Here is a 21,987-nt window from a genome sequence, read left to right as displayed (position 1 = left end):
TAATTGTGTAGCCAGTGCATGGGGATGGACATCAGGTCCCCCATTCTGGTGCACAAACAAGATTTTGAGATGATGTAAGGCCTTGCCTTAATAACAATGTCCACAAAATGGCTCCTGCCTGCTTGCTATAATTATAAATCCCAGACTGAAGAAAACAAGATTCAAATAATTTATATAGTGTAATTAGTTAATTTTACTTGACTAATGTGATAAAATAGGATTTTGAATAATTTTTTTGGGTGACGGGTCACCTTTAATAAGTATATTATGGACTCAGACATGTATAGAAACTGTATATTTAAATGTGTAGCGATGGCTGCTCCATTTTTATAGAAATATAAGTACAGAACATTCACAGCATTGGTGCCTACAAACAATGAGTATGTGATCCAATTTGATAAAACTTGATGCACTGAGAATCAAACACACATCATAGAAGGGATATATTGACAGAGTTAGAAGAGGGAATATCTGCAGTTTGACTGCCAACATTCCCAAAAGCTAGCTGAAATAGGCAGCAGGAAAATTTCCCATAAATAAGATTTCTGTTGGTGTTTGAATGGCATTTATCCATTCATTCATATTTATCATAGATTAAATACCCAGTAGAAGAAATAATCTAGTGTTAGGGGCAGATTTATCACACCTCGACCATGGAAACAGTTATAATTCGAATATTCACCAACTAAAACCTGCCGAGTTCATTTACAAGTCAATGGCAGAGGTCCGTTGAACAATTTGAAGATGTTTATAAACTTCCTGACATTCGGAGGGAAAACTCTAATCGAATGTTTCTTTTTTTTGTATTTTCCTAAAGGTTCTTTTTTACCTAGTAAATACCTTTTTTACCTTCCAAGTTTTATTTTTTTACTGTTTTTCCAAAACTGAAGCTTCAAGTTTGATGTTTCTCAAGCAGAACAACAGAAAGTGCTAAACAGCAAAGGGGATTTCTCACTGCCAGGGATAACATCCAATCTAAAGATTTCTGTCCAGCAGCACACTGATTTAATGAAAAAAGCAGTGTTTTATTGTGCCACGAAGCTATAATAGATGTTTCAGGCTTTACAGGGGCTCTATAAAAGGCTGGTGTAAAGCCTGAAACATCACCTTTTTGTGGCACATTCAACCCTTCCTTTTTACTAACTATAATTGTGTAGTTAGTGCATGGTCTTCAGGTGCCTCATTCTGGAGCATACAAATTATTTTTAAATAATACAAAGCTTGCTTTATTTTTTCAATGTTTTACAAATTGCCTCCTGACTGCTTGCTACGGTTATGTATTCCAAGACTGAACAAAAAAACTATTTATATTGTTTGTTTATTTTGCTTGACAAACACAATAAAAAATTATTTGGAATGCTTTTATGAGAACATACTGTGTCAACCCTTGCAATTTTGAAATTATCATCATTTAATCATCAGCCACTGAAAACATCCAAATCTAACATTTGTTTAGTTGTTAATTCTACCACAATGTGGTTAGCATTCTATTTGGCAAGTAGTCTTATCAGGAACAGAAAACAATGACAAAAGATCAGACAAATTTCTGTATTTGCAGATGAAAAACAGACCTATGTGTTCAGAAACGGTTTAGTCTCTCAGGATATAAATTAGTGAGTGGCATGTCTTAAAATAATATGCATTATTTGAAACTTATCTACTATAAACTTTTTGGGAAGGCCTTAAAATAAACAGAAACAAGGGTTTCTTTTTCAGGAGGGGAAAAAAAGAGGTTCAGTGAAAGACAGACACAAGGGCATTTGAGAGAAAAAAATAAAACAAGAAAGATGGGAAACTGCTCAATGAGCATGAATGTGAATGCAAGTTCTGAGGGAAACTCACTGGCTGCAATATGGCCTATGGGCTGCCTATACATTCAATAAAGCAACTTTGTCATATTTCATTCAGAGTGATAACTGAACTAAACTTTAATCCTATGCCTAAAGTAGTTTGTAGGAAAACTATACCCCCAGAATGAATACTTAATCAACAGATTTCATAATATTAAGGGGGGCCATTTATCAAGGTTGGAATTTGAATTTTTCCACAAAAACTCACAAACTCAAATTATATTTTCAAAAACTGTAAAGTCTGGTATTTATTAAGCAAAAAAACCCCAAAAACTCGAATGAAAAAAATAGGCATCTAAACTAATGGGAGAGTGCTGATCCTTCACACCATTATCTACAATATTGATCGTGCACCCCTGCTCTAACAAGAAAAGAGTACGGACACCAGGACCGCCATCAGAAATCACAGGGCCCCATACGACAAAATTTCCTGGGCCCCTGGGCTGTGCCCACCGCAAGCCCCACCTACAGGTCCGCCCTCCCCACCCCACAGTAAAAAAACAAAAAAAATATTGGTGGCTAGGGTTCCCACATGTTAATAAAAAGATATTGGTGGTCAGGGCCCCCATAAAAAAACATTTGTGGCCAGGGCCCCCCATTGAAAAATATTGGTGGCTAGGACCCCGCATGAGAAAAAAAATTGGTGGCCAAAATTGGTGGCCAGGCCCCCCTCCCACATTATAAGAAAATTGGTGGGCAGGGCACCTTAAACGTCCATGCCTTCCCGAAGTCAGCAGCTCTCAGAAAGATGGGGGCCCGGATAATCAAGTAAGTGTGGAGTGGCCGGGCCCCCCTTACCCTCGGGGCCCCCTACAACTCTCCCCCCTGTCCCCCCCCGATGGCTGCCCTGTGTATATATATATATATATATAAATTATATCCTTATAAACGGTGAGTAGTGATGTCATCAGTTATAAACGGTGAGTAGTGATGTAATTTCTGTCACATGACTCACTAAAATTTGTGTATTATAATTAATAAAGTACCCCCAGTTGTAAAATATGAGGATATTATAAGTTACCTCGGAGTTCCATGACCTGTATAAAAACACTCGGCCTTCGGCCTCGTGTTTTTATATGGTCATGAAACTCCTCAGTAACTTATAATATCCTTATATTTTACAAGAGGGGGTACTTTATTCACTATATATATATCAGTAAATTTTGCCCTTTTACATCTTTGACCTGACAAGAAATACTGCAGCTCTAACTGTAACAAGAAAAAGGTGATGGAATAAAAGACCATTGACTCATGTGACCTAAAATGTATGTGTGCCCTTTGTTTACTTATGTACACTTGTCAATCCTTTGGTTCTAGGACCCTTAAAGGGGATGTAAAGGCAAAAAAATAAAATCCAATTTTTACTTTCTTTAATGAAAAATAAATCTATCTCCAATATACTTCAATTAAAAAATGTGTACAGTTTTTATAAGAATTAAGCAAAAAAAGGAGAAAAAGTTAACCCTTAAAGCTGCACCACCCCATCATAGAGCCTTATAACTCACGGAACAATATTAAAACTTACCTTTTACTAATAACTTAATTAAAATCATTAATCCAGGAGAACATTTAAAACAAAGTTAGGAACAGGGAGACAAGGAACCTTGGTTAGGTTAAGTGATAATTGTAACCCCTAGGTTGAATATAAGGCTGATGCACACAGTCCGTAGTGAACCACTACAGTCTGTAGTAAACAACTACAAAAATAGCGTGGTGTAGTATACAACTACACTAATGACGTGGTGTAGGGCAAAAAGGGACAAATGTCACGTAGCCTACAACAGGTATAGATAACCTCTTTAATTACCACCCTTTCCACCATCAATCCAGTTTCCAGCCTTGGTTATTCCGCCACCCATTCACCCTCCGGAGCACCCTCCCATTATTTTTGCCCTACACCACGTCATTAGTGTTTTTTGCATTGTATTTTTATAGAGACCTGCATTATTTGGGTTTATAGTTTCATTGTACAGGTACAGGTCTAGAAAAGACTTATCCAAATAGCCAAATAATTCTCATCTTTTGAATTATTATACTAAAATGGATTCAGTGCATTCCTACAAAGTAGGGATGCACCGAATCCACTATTTTGGATTCAGCCGAACCCCCGAATCCTTTGTGAAAGATTCGGGCAAATACCGAACCCAAACACTAATTTGCATATGCAAATTAGGGGTAGGAAGGGGAACATTTTTTACTTCCTTGTTTTCTGACAAATTTCCCTCCCCGCCCCTAATTTGCATATGCAAATTAGGATTCGGTTTGGCCTGGCAGAAGGATTCGGCCAAATCCGAATCCTGCTGAAAAAGGCAGAATCCGGAACCGAATCCTGGATTCGGTGCATCCCTACTACAAATTACTTTATCTTACAACGTGGCAATGGCTGTAATTTAAAAAAAACAAAAAAAATATAGAACAATTTTCATGTCACGGTATTTAACACAAAATAAAGGTGGAAATATAAAAAAAAAGTACAAGGACTAAAATGACAAATGGCGTTATAGTTATATATAAGTATATTAAATTATATTAATGATGCTTAGTTCCATATATAGTGTAGGTTATTAGTAGTTGCTTACCAACAAATAATAGTCACAAAAAAATAATCTCATTCATGCCCCCTACAATTTGGCTGCCTTTTATCTATTCCTAATAAAAAAAGTACAAAGTCTAAAATGACAAATCTGGGAGACTCCACAGTAACAGCAATAGTAGTATAGATAAAGTATATTACAGCACATTGAGAGTGTGTATATATGGATAACATTACTTTAGAACTTAATGATGTTTAATTCTATATAAAGTGTAGGTTATTAATAGTTGTTTAACCTCAAATGAACAGGGCCTGATTTACATAGTGGGCACCCCTAGGCCCACTGCCATCCATCGCCCGTCCTCTCCCCTTTCTTCGTGCAAATTTTCATCATCGGGGACCGGAGCAATGGGGATTGGCGCATGTGAAATTTAAAAAATTATTGTATCTCCAGCGCATCCTCAGTGTTTTAGAACCAATGTGGGTGTGGTTGGGCAGCATGCCGCCTCCTAAAGTCCAGCCACCCTAGACCTGGACCTAGGTGGCCTTTCCACAAATCCAGGCCTGCAAATGAAAAGTCATAATAAAATAATTTCAATCATGCCCTCTACAATTTGGCTGCCTTTTCTCTATTTCTAACCACAAATTTTCTAAACACTAAATTACCTGTGTAGTCACCTAAATAGCATGACGAAGAGTTATATTCTCAGATTGACACTGCACACATTGCCTTTTATGTTGTTTTAATTCCTCTCCCAGTTAGTAGAGTACCACTCAGGAGCTGTATAAGTGAAAACCTTGCTCAAATCAGCACAGTAATTGCTCTGTCCCTCTCTCTAGTCACTACCTCCCACTGCACAATGTATGGCTGTAATCCTTCTCAACTGCCAATGTCAGTATAATTGATTACTTGCTCTGTATCAGTTTATTCTTTAGCAATCTGCTGCCAAATTAAAACCGAACATAGTTTTGGCTCTGCATCATGCATCCATCATTCATATAAGAAATTTCCACTGCTGCTGTTCTTCAGCTGGGAGTCCTTTTGCACAAAACTGTTGCCAACTCACAAATTTCCAGTCACTGACTATTTGCTTACAGAAGTCAACTAAGAACTGCACAAAATAACCAGAAGTCCTGAATAATTGTGATGTTATAAGCAGATTAATAAGTTACTTGCATATATATATATATATATATATATATATATATATATATATATATATATATATATATATATATATATATATATATATATATATATATATATATATATATATATATATATATATATATATATGCGTCCTGTGGGTATCAGCACTCGATACTTGTATGAGTTTGAGGTGCAGGATCAAATTAATGATACAGGTGATGCAAGGATCAGCACACTCATTTGTAGAAAAGCAAAGTGTATTTTATTTCAACACAGCATTGTGTGCTGTGTTGAAATAAAATACACTTTGCTTTTCTACAAATGAGTGTGCTGATCCTTGCATCACCTATATATATATATATATATATAATATAACTTATGAAAGGAAATACAAGGCTTTACAGATAAGGTCTTGGAGACTAATGGCACATGGGTATTTTGAACTTCGCTGTGCTGTGGAAGAGGATTGATGATGGGTAGATAAGCATTTTAAAAGGCTGTTTTCTGCTGGATGGCATCAGTAGACATAATGCCATAGTCCTTAAGGAACACATGTTTTTTTCACTGGCATACCAAGCGTGTCAAGTGCTTAAAGGAATTGTTCAGTGTAAAAATAAAAACTGGGTAAAAAGATACGCTTTGCAAAATAAAAAGTGCTTTAATATACAGTTATATGAAAAAGTTTGGGAACCCCTCTCAGACTGCATAATAATTTACTGCACTTTCAAAAAAGATAACAGTGGTATGTCTTTCATTTCACAGGAACATCTGAGTACTGGGGTGTTTTCTGAACAAAGATTTTTCGTGAAGCATTATTCAGTTGTACAAAATGAAATCAAATGTGAAAAACTGCCTGTGCAAAAATGTGGGTAACCTTGTAATTTTGCTAATTTGAATGCATGTAACTGCTCAATATTGATTACTGGCAACACCAAATTGGTTGGATTAGCTTGTTAAGTCTTGAACTTCATAGGCAGGTGTGTCCAATCATGAAAAAAGATATGTATGGTGGCCAATTGCAAGTTGTGCTTCTGTTTGACTCTCCTCTGAAAAGTGACAGCATGAGATCCTCAAAGCAACTCTCAAAAGATCTGAAAACAAAGATTGTTCAGTATCATGGTTTAGGAGAAGGCTACAAAAAGCTATCTCAGAGGTTTAAACTATCAGTTTCAACTGTAAGGAATGTACGCAGGAAATGGAAGGCCACAGACACAGTTGCTGTAAAACCCAGGTCTGGCAGGCCAAGAAAAATACAGGAGCGACATACGTGGATGATTGTGAGAATGGTTAAAGGGATACTGTCATGGGAAAAAAATTTTTTTCAAAATGAATCAGTTAATAGTGCTACTCCAGCAGAATTCTGCACTGAAATCCTTTTCTCAAAAGAGCAAATAGATTTTTTTATATTCAATTTTGAAATCTGACATGGGGCTAGACATATTGTCAATTTCCCAGCTGCCCCAAGTCATATGACTTGTGCTCTGATAAACTTCAATCACTCTTTACTGCTGTACTGCAAGTTGGAGTGATATCACCCCCTCCCTTTTCCCCCCCAGCAGCCAAACAAAAGAACAATGGGAAGGTAACCAGATAGCAGCTCCCTAACACAAGATAACAGCTGCCTGGTAGATCTAAGAACAGCACTCAATAGTAAAAACCCATGTCCCACTGAGACACATTCAGTTACATTGAGAAGGAAAAACAGCAGCCTGCCAGAAAGCATTTCTCTCCTAAAGAGCAGGCACAAGTCACATGACCAGTGACTTGAGGGTAGTGCCATATGAGTCATAACTGTTACTTTTGAATCTGACCTGCATGCTAAGGATCAATTGCAAACTCATTGAACAATAATGTCCCTTGTGGGCCCCTTTAAAGTCACTGACTAACTCAGAGTTGGAGAAGCTGAAAAGCAGGAAGTTGCATTCTGGTTATTATGTTAGACTTCTGTTCACTCCAGCCTTTATAGATTACATTTTTGGCCAACTAACTAGATTAGATGCATTTTTTTAATTTGCACAGCCTATCTATTTGCCTAGTTGTTATTTTTACACTGAACTGTTCCTTAAGAGAACATGCTCATAGAGCACTGGAATTTGCTCTGTTGGCAGAGAAAATGCAATGTACTATAGTCGCCTTAGGGAAGCTGTATCGCAGACCACAATTTATACTGCAACAATTTTAGAAATCTTGTGCAGAAGAGAGATTACTTTTCAGTCCATTCTTGTTTTTAGGGCAGCATTTATGTGATAATTAGCAGTAGAGGAAAATAGAAATTATAACAGACCATGTTCACAAGATAAGTTTGGGTAAAGGATTAATTTAAAGAAACTGCCTGATATGACAGTCATACTGTGTTAAATGTTTGGCATTATCCTAGTTAATGACAGCTGATTTCTACTTCTGCTTTAGTGCCATCTTCTGGAATTCTGTTGCAACCTAGTTGTGAGAAGTAATACCAAAAATGTATATTTATATCAAATTTATTTGAGCACATTTCAAATGCAACTCACAGATTCTGTTCCAGTCTGCTACCCTAAAAAGATAACCTCACACAGTAATTAGTTATATCCTTAACAAATATTTTTATATATACTATATATATGCATATATTACTTATTTAATAAAGGCTTTGCCAATCTGTGACAGTAAGACTAATCATATTCAAGGCTGCGCCTTGACTTCTCTTCTCCTGAGGTTTCTCGGTATGCGAAGAGAAGCAAATATGCTCCACTTCACCGTGTCTCTGCACTGACAGGTATGGCGGCAGTCTGTGTTCATACACACAGAGGGGCATATTGATCAAGAATCAAATTAGTGATTTCAAATCAAAACTCGGTTTTTCAAATGTTTGCATGTTTGTGGAAAAATCCAAATGTCAAAAACTTGCATGGCGACGGGGGAAAAAAAACTCTAATGATTTAGTAGTTCATGTCCCAAAAAAACCCACAAATCGATCGAATATATGTCCGGAAACCTCGAATTGAATGAGTTTTCGGATAAAACCCTAATTTTTACATTCAAATCTTCGATGTTTTTTTCCTTATTAACTGACATTCAAGTTTTTGAAAATATAACTTGAATGTGCGATGTGAAAATTTGAAAAAAATCACATAAAATTTTTGATAAATCTGCCCCTTAGTGTATATCAGCAAGAACATCAAAGTGTAGCGTGTTCTTGCCCATATCCACTCTGTGTGTCTGCAAACATGCCGACACCATGCCTGTCAGTGCAGGGACATGGTGGAGTGAAGAACAGTGCATCATCTTTGCACTGCCTGCAAAAAAAAAAGCCTATTTCATAGCATTATACATATAGGGACATAAAAAGATACAATAGTTTCGTTTTACAATATGTAATAAGGGCCCAGCTCAAAAGCAATTCTAGGCACCCCACCAGATATGTATAGATCTAAAAGAGCTTACACTCTGGACAGGGAAAACCAGTGTTGGACTGGGACACCAGGGGCCCACCAATTAATCTTAGACCAGTTCTAAGATTCTCCTAGTCTCTTTTCTTTACATACTATAATCTATTTTTCCATCTATTTAGCCTCTTTGTTCTCATAGAAATAGAGAACAGCCATGAAATAGGCCAAATGTTTAGCAGCAGAAGGGCCCACTGACACCTGGGCCCACCGGGACTTTTCCTGGTATCCCAGTGGGCCAGTCCGACACTGGGGAAAACAACAGAAATCTTTGAAAAATAAACCCTCACGAGTGTGCTATCCCCCCAGATCATGACAGTGGTTCTGTTGTGGGTGGCCATTGTGCTCAAGCTCCGTACCAGTGCAGGGAACGAAGTGCTTGTGGGAGGATTTGTTGCATTCTATTCTATTATCGATATACCCTTTGTTCCACCCAAGCAGCTAACTGGATAAACAAAGTCAACGCTGGATGATTGGAGATATTGCCTACAGGGCCTGTAAAATTCCCTTTGTCTGAAAATTTCCCAAAACAAATTAGAGCCAAAATCATATATCAAATAAATGAAATGAAGTGCATTATAAAACATTTGTTGTCTTTCAGACATGGAAAAGAATATATGGTGTTGGGGAGCACCAACCATCAAACACAGTATATGGTGTGCAAAGCCAAATAATAATTATATGCAAAAAAAGGGAGAGAAAATAGAAAGAGCTGGCCCTCACAGTTGCACCTTCCCATATATAACCTCCGAAGTAGTTAGAAGTATTAAAATTAAAACATAACTTTTAATCTGTATTTAAAATAGATGTCCAAACAAAAATTATATATAAAGGTTAAAAGAACAGCGAGAAACAGGACGTTGATTGACCAGTAATGGAGGGTTATCACGGACAGTGCTGAGCAGCTATTTAACCAAACAATAGGTTAATCTCAATGGATGTTAGGTATGGATTGTGAACCTAATCAGCAAACGGCTAGCTTGCCTTGCTGGTAAATATCTATTCTATCGCTAGTAAATTCTAGCACACGGTTCATTCAGCCAATTCCAACCCCTTCACCCTCATGATTCACCACCCGCAGTAAAGTACCATACAGTGATAATGCCGTATTGCTTAGGTGCTTAGTTTCTACAGAGAGCTAAAGTTCTGGCCCACGGATCAATTCACCACATCCAACCCCTTCACCCTCGTAGTACACCCTCCCGATCCGTTTTACCATAAAGGTCCCTATCAAACGTCCTGCCTAGCTGAAGCTAAAAGATGCGCCTGACGCGCGTTTCACCCGCCAAATGCGGGCTTTGTCAAACATGTCAAACATGTCAAACTATGTCAAAGAATACCAAAGATTAACAACTGTATTTCACTTTACATAGATATTCATTGCCACAAATAAGAATATTTTAATCACACATTTTCTATGACTGCACATAGTGATTATGTGTAAGACATGAGGTAGCTAACCTGAGTTATTTCAGCCAAAGGAATTTCACATGGGCATAGCAACTCCTTAGATGGAGGTTCCACAAGCACAGGCGGGAGCTCCGATTTCTGGATCACATCTGGAATCTCTTCTGGGGGTTTGGAACATCCATTTTCCTTATCACTATCATTTTTTTCCCTGTTTTCCATGGCTGCAGGAATTGAAGACTTGTTTGCCACAGTAGCAGATTTGGTTCGAATAGGCCTCCCACGCTGAACGGTTTCCCAGCCTTCGGCATCCACACGATCTAAAAACAAGAGCATATATTTTATGCTGAATAATACCAGCATAACTTTCCAAGCAAAGTTTTTTCTGTAATTTGGATCATCACACCTTAAGTCCATACCTATCTATAAGCAGTTTTGCAACTTGGTTACTGCACGTAAAATGTACTGTATATTATTACAAATAAAAACATTGAGAACATTAACAATTAGTTGCTTAAAATGGACTCTATGGGAGAGAGCCTTCCCATAATTTGAATATTTCTGGATACCTGTTGCAAATATTTCTGTTCATTTACAGCAGGGCTCTCATTGCTAGTAGTTGGGGATGTATAATGGTAAGAAGTCATCCATAGCACAACCCATTAAGTCACAGAATAAAATCCCTCTAGAGAAGCATACACAAATGCACCAAAATAACTATCAGACATGCATCTGACAAGCTTGTGGTGCTTATAAACAAGGGTGAGGCTGAAGTGAGCATAATGATGATATAAATGTCTTATTCTGTATAATTGCAATTCTTAGAAGGAAGGCTCAAGTAGTTTTTGCGTTTCCCTTCAGGAATCAGTTCTGTTTTCATTTGTTTAATCAGCTGGCTCGAAACATTGTTTCAGAAGTCAGAATATTCAAAAGAGCCAATGTTATCAGCAAATTAAATATGAACATATATTTCTTTGAATAGCACATTTTAAAATATATTTATATTGGAGAGTTATTAGAAATACATTTTTTCACTTTAAAAATTGCAAAATCGAGAATCTGACATTTTGAAACAGCACACTAAAATTATGACATTACTTCCGGCAAGCAGGTATCAGGAAATGTCATTGCAAATTCTCCACAACTCATATCTTACTCCACTCAGAAGATTTAAAATGGGTAACCTCTCCTCAGCTATGTGTTTAAAATGCCACGCCCCTGAAGCAAATCTGATACATACCATGTGGTCTTGTCCCTTAATGCAATCTTTTTGGAAAGAAGTCATTTCATATGGTGCACAGATAATAGGGAAACCCCTCCAACTACACATAGCATGGGCTCTGTTCAGTACACTTAATTCATTTCCACAAATCACGAAAACTGAAAAACACCTCATGGGCAGATTGGCAGCAGCTGCCAGGAAAACGATACTGCAACAATGGCTACACACTGACCCTCCCTCAATGACGTTGGTGAAACGAAAACTACACCATATTTTCCATATGGACTGGCTGGAAACCATAACCAGGAAAGAACACAACACATTAAAATTCTTCAACACCTGGTCTACCTACATAGCACACCTCCCACAACACATCAAATGCCTCACAATCTACACCTTTAGACATACGTCATGGTATGAGATGGAAGTTCTCAAGGATCATCCTTTGATCATGGAATCATCCCAATATCTAGCAACTTTACAACAAGAACCATCAAGACCTGATACCGCGCCTCCCAGAAGTCATCAAACTAACAGACTATTGACCTCCTATCTGAATTAATCCTCACAGGTCCTACCCCCCCCACTGCTATAAACCATAATTGAGCTGAATGTTTAAAATGTTATTAAAATGTTATTGAACTGCTATATGATCGTAATCACAATTGCTCTGCTCTCCGCTTTATGGAAACATGTATGAATATTTGTTGTGATTATACTTTGTCATTTACAATAAAAAACAAGTTTAAAAAAAAAAAAAATGGCAAAATCAAAGTCCGGAAAAAGTAATAGCTGTTGTGTGTTAAATGAGATTTGATTTATTTAATCTCCCTTTCTCCCTGAGCCCCTCAGTATCAAATGGGCTCAGGGAGGACCTAAATGGTTCAATTATAAATAACATTAAGGAATATGTTGGTACATGTTAATGATAATAAAACTTCAACAATCCTAGGTTTCTTTTTGCATCTTTCCCCAAGATACTGCCTGCAATGCAAAAAAACTCAAATGTAAAGCTGTATGCCTCTTGTATTTAGTCTGTTAGTCCTAAGCAACAATCTCAAATACATTCAAGCTATATTTCACAGGCTGCTATATTTCTTTAAGTAGCCACCAAATTTATAACAAATTATTGTAGGCAGTGACCTCAACAAACAGAGTTGGATCACCTGAACTCACATATAAACCACAGATTTAACATGCTCCAAATGCTTATAAAGGTTGTAGATTTTTTTTTAACTGCAAAAGACACTACAGACATGGTACAATTCTCCACATCTCCAGTCATTGGTTATTGGGGGTTTTCAGTATGGGACACCGTTTCGGTTCCAACATTTTGTGAGGACACCCTTGACTCATAATAAGGGACATATGTATCAAAACAATGCCATTTTAGCCATAGTTTCAAAAATGTGTACAGTTGAAATTAAATGTTCAGCCAAAATTTAGCAATAATTAAACTTTAAGATTTGCATCCATAAGTATGTCAGGCATTTACTTAACTGGCCATCAATGAAGCTTGCCAAACTTCAACTACTGAACTATAACAATAAGGGGGTTATGTAATGAATGGCACTAAGTTTGACTAGGAGCAGTAACCCATAGCAACCAAACAGCAGGTAGAATTTATTGGTTGCTATGAGTTACTGCTACTGGGCAAACAGTGCGTCATATTACATATGGGGGTAAGTCTTTTCATTATTTGCTAACCTTAATATGAAACCTGTATGTCAATTAGAATTGATCACTGACTAACTACATTTTCTAACAAACATCCTCCAGTACAGTTTAGCATTTTACATACAGCTGGCCAAATATTTGTCTTGTGAAGTTTGAGGGCTGATTATGTAAAACTCAAGATATACCAAGAAGGACTAGATGAAGTACCAAATCCAGCCCAGGGGCTGTTGAACAGCCTTATTTTACTAGATGACTCAATATTGTAAACCAAAAAATAACTACAACAGAAACCAGAACAGGGCAAAAGTCATTTATCAAGTTATTGATTCCAAGGAGCCAACTGAAATAGTATGTCCAGCTAAAATGGACTCTGCAATCAACAGTTCACTTTAGACAATACCCAAACTGTTATAACAGAACAGCCAGAAGACCTTCTGGCCTCTCTGTTCTCCAAGGCTAATTGCAAAATGTAAAAGGCTGCTACAAAGTGAGCTTACTGCTAATATGATTAACTCTAATCTATCTGGGGACAGAAAATGGCTCCAAACTGAATTCAAGACAGAGTCTGGTTACCGAGACTTGTTCTTAAGATCTCCTAAGATTAAATTTAGGAGTATTAGACACTTATTATACACAGGTATAGGATTCCTTATCCGGAAACCCGATATCCAGAAAGCTCCGAATATAGACTCCATTTTATTGAAAAATTCCAAATTTTTAAAAATGATTTCCTTTTTCTCTGTAATAATAAAACAGTACCGTGTACTTGATCCCAACTAAGATATAATTAATCCTTATTGGAAGCAAAACCAGCCTATTGGGTTTATCTAATGTTTAAATACATTTCTAGTAGACATAAGGCATGAAGACCCAAATTACGGAAAGATCAGTTATCCGGAAAACCCCAGGTCCCGAGCATTCTGGATAACAGGTCCCATACCTGTATTTTAAAACCCACTGAATTAAAGCTGAAAGCCTGCAGTTCAACTCCTTTTGAGTTGTTTCATTTAAAATTCATTGTGGTAATGTACAGAACCAAAATTGGACAGAGACAAGTTGTCGCTGTCCAAATATTCATGGGCCTAGCTGTATATTAGAGGGGAGTTCATAAGTAATATCAAAGTCCTTACAAATTTCAATAGGGCAATAATACTCCAAGTACCAACACTCTCCATAAGATTTCCTACACACGGTAGGTTCATGCCGGAGGGTCCAGACTTTTTGTTACACAGCTTATCCAAAAACAGTTACTTAATAGGTTAGTGCTTCCCTATTAAGCATTTATTTTGTGTGATAGCATCTCTGTAATGTTTTAAAATTCCTAAATAAAAGAATTATGAAAAAATCAAATAGTGCAGCACTCAGTAGACCACAATGGTAGCAACAAAATTTAACATATTTGTTATTACAAAGTCAAATATATAAGAATTTGTACTGAAACAGCACCCAACTTCAGCTTGGTTGTAAATTATTTAACTTCCACATTCATCAATCCTTCATTCTAAACACATTCTAAAATGGGTTAGCCTCTTGGATCTCAAATCTCCCAGCTGTAAAAAGAATCCCAAGCATAAGTAAAGAAACCATGTGTGTGTAATAGACCAGTTTCAGTTCATGGTAAACAACTATGCTCTGAATTTCTACCAAGTCTGCACTACGAAATACTTTTCAAATAGGAACTCTTCCTTCTGTATAAAAATGTACACCTAACTCACAAGTTACCACCAAATATGAAAATTATTAACTTGATTTTGCATTCTATACTGTACACAAATAAATGTTATCAGCTGAGACTCTCACTGGAGGGTTGCTTTGCATTTTTATGCTGCAGTGCCCTGGAGAGCTGGAGAAAAGTTTTTGTGCAATATTGCTTTAAGAATACAACCCTGATGATGCTGGACTACAGCTTCCAGAATACCTTAACCTTCATAATATATTATTATATTATGGCATTTGTAGATACTTAAAGGGGTTGTTCACCTTCCAACACTTTTTTCAATTCAGTTAGTTTCAAATAGTTTAACAGAAATAAAAACGTATTCCAATTACTTTCCATTTTTAAATTTTTCCAAAATCTAAGTTTAAAGTTTAATCTCTGGTGTTTGAGTCTGGCAGCTCAGTAATTCCGGTGCAGACTCTAAACTGTTAGAATTTTGCAACATTTAGTAGATACTTTTATCAGCAGCATCTCTGGAGTATTAGCAACTATTGTATCAATTCTAACAACTGCCTTTAATGAAACCCTGTTCAGCAGGACCAAAGATAACAAGTCTTTGGCGACCCCCCCCCCCTCCAGATATGCTTTAGAAGGTGAAAAATTACACTTTACACTTCAATATTAGAAAAACAGTCACACATATAAAATAGAAAGTAATTGGAAAAAAGTCTTTATTTCTGGTAAACTATATGAAACCAACTGAACTAAAAAAAGTGTTGGAAGGTGAACAACCCCTTAAATATACACAATCCCTAACAAACCCCATAACCAGTTATAGATAATGGCATACATGCCTTAAAAGGACCTACACCAATAAAATCAATAGAACTTATGTATAAATTAATATAACTTATTCAGAGTGGTCCTCTTTACATTCATATTCTACTTCAAGTGGTTTCTGAGATATTAGCATAGTTTTACATAGTTTTATAGAGCTAGCCAGGCTTCAGCTTAACAGCTTTTTGAAGGCCCTGAGTGTCAGCAACCCTAAGTGTTATTACTAATAATGCAAATATCTAAAAGACTAAAACAGACAATTTGAGTAAATTTATGTTTTGTGTTTAGATTCAATTTAAATGTTATGTCCCTTTACATGAAATCTCCTCACCATTATCAGGGGTAGCCTTTTGTCCCACTGCTGGCACACACAAATGAAGATTTTTTGTATCTTGGCTGCATGCAGAGTTGTTGTAATTTGCTTTAACTTTATCAGCCCAGCTCACTCCTGATGGTGTCAGGCGACTTGAAGCCATATTAAGTGTAGGCCCCCTAAAGGAAAGGATATTGTTCAGGTAACTGAAAGGCTCACATTAGCATTTAGAGCACAACTTCATTAAATTCTCAGAATTTTGTATGACAAACACTTCCCATAATTCAGAGATTTCTAGAGAAGGGGGTTTCTGGATAAAGGATCTCATACCTGGGCTAAAAGTTAAGTTTAGTTAATACAAATATGGGGCCTATTATGCAGAATGCTTAGGACCACGGGGTTTCTGGATTAGGGATCTTTCCAGAATGTCACCTTAATTAAATATTCATAGGATTGTGTTGCAATCAAAAGGAATTAATTATATTTTAGTTAAGATCAAGTCCCTGTTTTATTATTACTGAGAAAAAAATAGCTTTTAAAAACTTTGCCTAAAATGGACTCTAGGGTAAATGGCCTTCAGAGTTTTCTGGATAACGGATCCATTAACTGAATGTGTATACACACACCCACTACAATAGTATACTATGATAATATCTATCATTTTGAGTTGGCAAAATAGCAAATCACATTCAAATTTACATATTCAAATTAGGGAACATTTTTAAAAGATTGTATCAATTTTAAAATAAAAAAATGTTGCAATCAGTTGCACATGGTTAAATATAAATACCCTAATTTTGTTTTTTAAGTTTGCTATTAGTCTGATCACTAGGGATGGGCGAATTTTTTCGCCTCGTTTTGCCGAAAAAATTACGCCCATAGACTTGTATGGAGACGTGCGTCAAAAAAAAAAGACGCGAGACAAAATAATTTCGCCGCGCGACAAATTTTTTTTGACGCCCATAGACGGCGGCGAATTTTTGGCGAAGCGAAACGGGTCAAATTCGCCCATCCCTGCTGATCACCTATAGCAACCAATCAGCAAGGAGCAAGTACTGGTCATTAAAGGTTTAAAGGAACACTATAACCCCCTCCCCCCAATAAAATATCATATTAAGTGGCATATTAAAGAATATTTCCAAACTGGAACATATATTTAAATAAATATTGCCCTTTTACACATCTTTACCCCCTCTGAGACTCAATTTTATAATATTCTCTGTGCTGCCTCAGAGATCCCCTGACCAGAAATACTACAGCTCTAACTGTAAAAGGAAGATGTGTGGAAGCAAAAGACTTTGCCCATTATTTGGCTCATGTGACCTAACATATATGGTTTTTTTGTGTGCACTGTAAATCAAAGGATCCCAGGGGCAGCCCTTAGTTCTTAAAATGCCAATTTACTTAGGATTACTCAATGGTACATACTACTAAAAAAGTATAGTATTATGAACATGGTTTATTTATATGAAGCAGGGTTTTAAATAAAAGCTGTTTTATGCAATATATTTTTATACAGACCTATATTGTTCTGGGGTATAGGTTTTCTTTAAAAGGAAACCTCTTTTTGTTAGATTACTGCACCCAGCCAAACTGTGTGCATTCATTTTTTGTCAGTATCATGTTCCCAGACAAAGAGAGATGGAAACATGTCAGACAATATAATGCCCCATTTACCATTACAGTTATAAAGAAGTATGCCACTTATCTTCATACCCAAAATTAAGGGTCCTCCGCGCATTCGATGTAGCGCTCACTCTCTCAGATGAAGGACTCGGCATAACATGCCTTCCTGGAGACATCTTTTTCACTTCCCATGCCAAAGACGTTGGCCTTCAGATAAAGATACAGTAAATAAAAAGTGATAAAGTGAACAGCTTCTTGTGTGCAAAGCTAAAATTCTCACAAGACTGCAGTCTAAAAATAATTATAGTAGATATATACTCACCACTAAACAGAAATAAAGAACCCTTTTAAAGTGCCCTAAGGTAATGAAAATATAATGTACTGTTGTACTGCAATGGTAAAATTTATATATTTGCTTCAGAAACGCAACTATAGTTTGTATAAACAAACTGTGGTGTAGCCATGGGGCCATTGAAAGCTAAAAAAGGAGAAAAGGCACAGGATACACAGCAGATAACAGAGAAACTCTGTAGTATACAATGGAATTCTTCGGAATTTATCCGTTATCTACTCTGTGTTCTGTGCTTGAAAGGCTGCCCCCATGGCTACACAACAGCTTTTTTATATAAACTATAATTGTGTTTCTAAAGCAAACACACCAGTTTTGCCAGTGCAAGGTACCAGTACATGTTATTGTCTTTCCTTTAAAGGAGAAGGAAAGGTTTCGTGCACTTGGGGGTGCAAAATGTTAGGCACCCCCAAGTAATTATATTGACTTACCTGAAACCCCGAGCCGGTGCTCCTATCAGCAGAAAACTGCACCAGCCTCGGGTTATACCAGTGAGCACCACAGAGCGATCCTCTTCCGTCTTCCTCTTTCCTTCGTGTGGCTGCGCATGTGCAGAAGAACATATAGCCGAACTTTAACTATAAAGTCAGCTATTTTGTTAAACTGTGCATGCGTTTGCCCCAGGAAATTTAAAGAAAGAAGACGCCGGAAGAGGATCACTCCGTGCTCAAATAGTGGTCAAATAGTGGTCAAATTTTTTAGGACAACCTCTAGCTACATATGTTAGCTTCTGTCTAGTAAGTGAGTCATTGATTAGCTTTTTACAAAAGTTAATGGAAGGGGCAGCAGCAGACTTCCAATGTAATAATATATCTTTCTTTCCATAATACAACTGCAGATAGCAGAGCCTTATATATGAGCCTAAAGTAAAATCAGTCACAACACCAAGTAAGCAGATAAGTGGAGTGCATATCCCAGGCAGGTTAAGCTTGTTTGCCATATATTGTGTCACTTCACCCCAAAACTTTTGAATTATGTTTACATTCCCAAAATACATGGAAGAAGATACCTATCAAGGTTCTGCACTTAGGGCAGACATCTGAGGCTGTGGTGTTCAACTTAGCTAGTCTACATGAGGTATAGTACACTATATGGAGGAACTTATGTTGTATAAATCAGTCTCTCATGGATATGGTCAACTTTGATACTTGTTTTAGAGCTTCTTCCCACATTTCATCCTTTGGTTCAGGGATGTCCATGGGGCCCATATTTCTGTCTGCATTCTGCTTTATGAAGAACATTCACTGTATAAACTGAAAACTGTTTCAAGGTTTTGCTTTCCTTTGAATCACTGAACTAATATTTAGTTGTATAACCAGTGTTTCTGAGAACTGCTGCACATCTGTGTTACATGGAGTCCAACAACTTCTGGCACCTGTTACATTCCACAATTCTTCTGCATTTCTTGGTTTTGCCTCAGAAACAGCATTTTTTAGGTCACTGCACAAATTTTCTATTGGATTAAATTTGGACTGGCCACTCCTAATGTCAATCTTGTTGGTCCGGAACCGAGATGATTTTTTTTATGAATCAGTCATTCTAAACATAAAATTGCCTCTTCTAAAGACCCAGAAGACAGCTACATCTTTTTTCATCAAGTAAAAAACATTAGGTTTGGTAATTTACTAAGAGCGGGGCAAGTTGCAAAGAACCATGTCTTATGCACTTTGCCCCCTGCCCATAACTTAGCTGCCTTAAATGCAGGTTTTTGTGCTCTACGTGCAAAAACATGATTATTATGAACCTCTTTAATTCCATTTGCTATGTATGCTGGGTTCAGCATATAGGCACTTGAGGGCCTGTGCCTAGGGCAGCCCTCAGATGCCTATATATATATATATATATATATATATATATATATAATATCCACCAACATCACATGCATGCGCAGAAAGGCTATCACAGGACCAGTGCCTAGGGCAGGGATCCCCAACCTATTGAACCCGTGAGCAACATTCAGAAGTAAAAGGAGTTGGGGAGCAACACTAGCATGAAAAATGTTCTTAGGGTGCCAAATAAGGGCTGTGATTGGCCATTTAGTAGCCCCTATGAGGTTGTCAAACTACCTTGAGGCTTTGTTTGGCAGTACATCTGGTTATATGCAACCAAACTTGCTTCCAAGTCAAGAATTTTAAAATAATCACCTGATTGGAGGCCACAGGGAGCAACATCCAATGGGTTGGAGAGCAACATGTTGCTCACAAGCTACTGGTTGGGGATCACTGGCCTAGGGCAACACCGGACCTAAATACACTATTGGCTGGGTTTTTCAATTGTTTTCACTGTGCAACAAGTTACCTGCTCTGTGCATCAGTCTTCTCCAGCTTCTCCTGGAGTTGTATCCAATCAATAAGGGCCTTGAAGTCTCTCACATAGTTTCCCAGCATCATAAGAACTTCCTAAATATAACATTAGAAATGTTATAACGTTAAAGGTACATGTATTTTTTTATACAGGTAAGGGATTACTTACTCCACAGACAAACAATTATTTTTTGTTTTTCCTTTTGTCAATACTGGAGAAAAAGATAATCATGGTCTTAAAGGAATTGTTCAATGTAAAAATAGAAACTGGGTGAATAGCTAGGCTTTGCAAAATAGAAAAATGTTTATAATATGACAAAAATGTCATCTATAAAGGCTGAAGTGACTGGATGTCTAACATAACAGCCATAACAATACTTTCTGCTTTTCAGCTCTCTTGGTTTCCATTGATTGGTTACCAGGCAGGTGGGGTGAAACTAGGGGTACGCAGAAGAGGCACCTGCTTAAGGACGCAATGATAAGAGGGTACTTGACAGGTACCTATTAAGCATCTTTTGCCTACTCCTGGTCCACAGTGCTGGATTTACAAAGCAGGCGCCCATAGGCCCACAGCTGTTCATTGCCCCTGTCCCCTCCCCTTCCTTTTTGCACATGCACACATTTTCAGCATCAGGTTCAGAATACTAGGGAGTGTACAGGAAATTTTAAAAACTATTCTATCTCCTCCAAAACCCCAGTGCTTCAGAACCAATGCAGGTGTGGTTGGGTGGCATGCCACCCCCCTAAAATTCTGCCGCCATATGCCCAGGCCTTTCCACAAATCTAGGCCTGCTAGTCTATGTTCGCTGCCCACTGTAGCTCTCTCCTCCATCCTCCGCTCTCCGTCACTCCCCTCCTTCACTCACCCCTCCCTCCCCTGACAATCCTGACATCATGAAATGTATCAATGTATTGTCAACTAGTAATTAAATAATAGTATCAGTTTTTCTCAATTCTGCCCTTTGGGGGGAAAAAAACATTATTTTGCTTATTAAAGCAATTTTATAAGGTTATTCATTTTTTTAGTTCCTAGGCTAGATAATGTTGAAATGACTAAGAAAGTTTAACTGAAAAGGTCACTAGTACACCCACCATTCACTATGTGAGCCCCATATTGCCTTTATGAGTCACTTATGCTTCAGTAAAATATGAACAATCCCCTTTTATATAGTAAGGTTGAAAAACGTGGCCACAAACCACTGTGACCGTAATTGCACCAACTGATCACATTGACTACACAATAGGTTAATGCTCAAGTCGCCACAAAGAATCACAGGCCACTTGCGCTATAGTGATCAGTGGCCGCAATTGGCTCAAAAGTCGCTGCTACCAATCTTCCCCTTAAAGGTAATGGGATCTCTTATCCATAAATCTGAGCTCTGAATTAAAGGAAGGTCATTTCCCATAGAGTCAATTTTAATCATATAATGCAAATATTTTAAAACTAATTTATTTTTCAGTGTAATAGTCAAAGAGTTCTTGACTCCAATTAAGATATAGTTAATCCTTATTGGAGAAAAAAACAATCCTCTTGGGTTTATGGGATTTTTTGTAGTAGATTTATGGTATAGATATGCAAATTACAGATAGACCACTAATTTATAACAGGTCCCAGACCTGTACATTCAAAATATAAGA

At 37.3% G+C, this 21,987-nt stretch overlaps 1 protein-coding gene across 4 annotated transcripts in view; it reads right to left on the bottom strand.

Moving 5' to 3' along the window:
• Positions 1–21,987, bottom strand: part of scaper.S (S-phase cyclin A-associated protein in the ER S homeolog) — a 153,039-nt gene that overhangs the window by 106,359 nt on the left and 24,693 nt on the right. For all 4 annotated transcript variants that reach the window (XR_005966651.1, XM_041588392.1, XM_041588393.1 and 1 more), the window contains 4 exons: positions 20,345–20,445; positions 17,788–17,904; positions 16,090–16,250; positions 10,420–10,685 (listed from right to left, as the gene is read on the bottom strand). Coding sequence is in view for 3 of the 4 variants with exons in the window: in XM_041588392.1 (XP_041444326.1) it covers positions 10,420–10,685; positions 16,090–16,250; positions 17,788–17,904; positions 20,345–20,445 (645 nt within the window). In the remaining variant the exon portion in view is untranslated. The remainder of the gene's footprint in view (positions 1–10,419; positions 10,686–16,089; positions 16,251–17,787; positions 17,905–20,344; positions 20,446–21,987) is intronic.

The sequence above is a fragment of the Xenopus laevis genome, chromosome 3S (genome assembly GCF_017654675.1).
Source record: "Xenopus laevis strain J_2021 chromosome 3S, Xenopus_laevis_v10.1, whole genome shotgun sequence".
NCBI lineage: Eukaryota > Metazoa > Chordata > Amphibia > Anura > Pipidae > Xenopus > Xenopus laevis.
The sequence above is the reverse complement of the archived record's forward strand: the minus strand, read 5'-3'. Positions and strand labels throughout refer to the sequence as shown.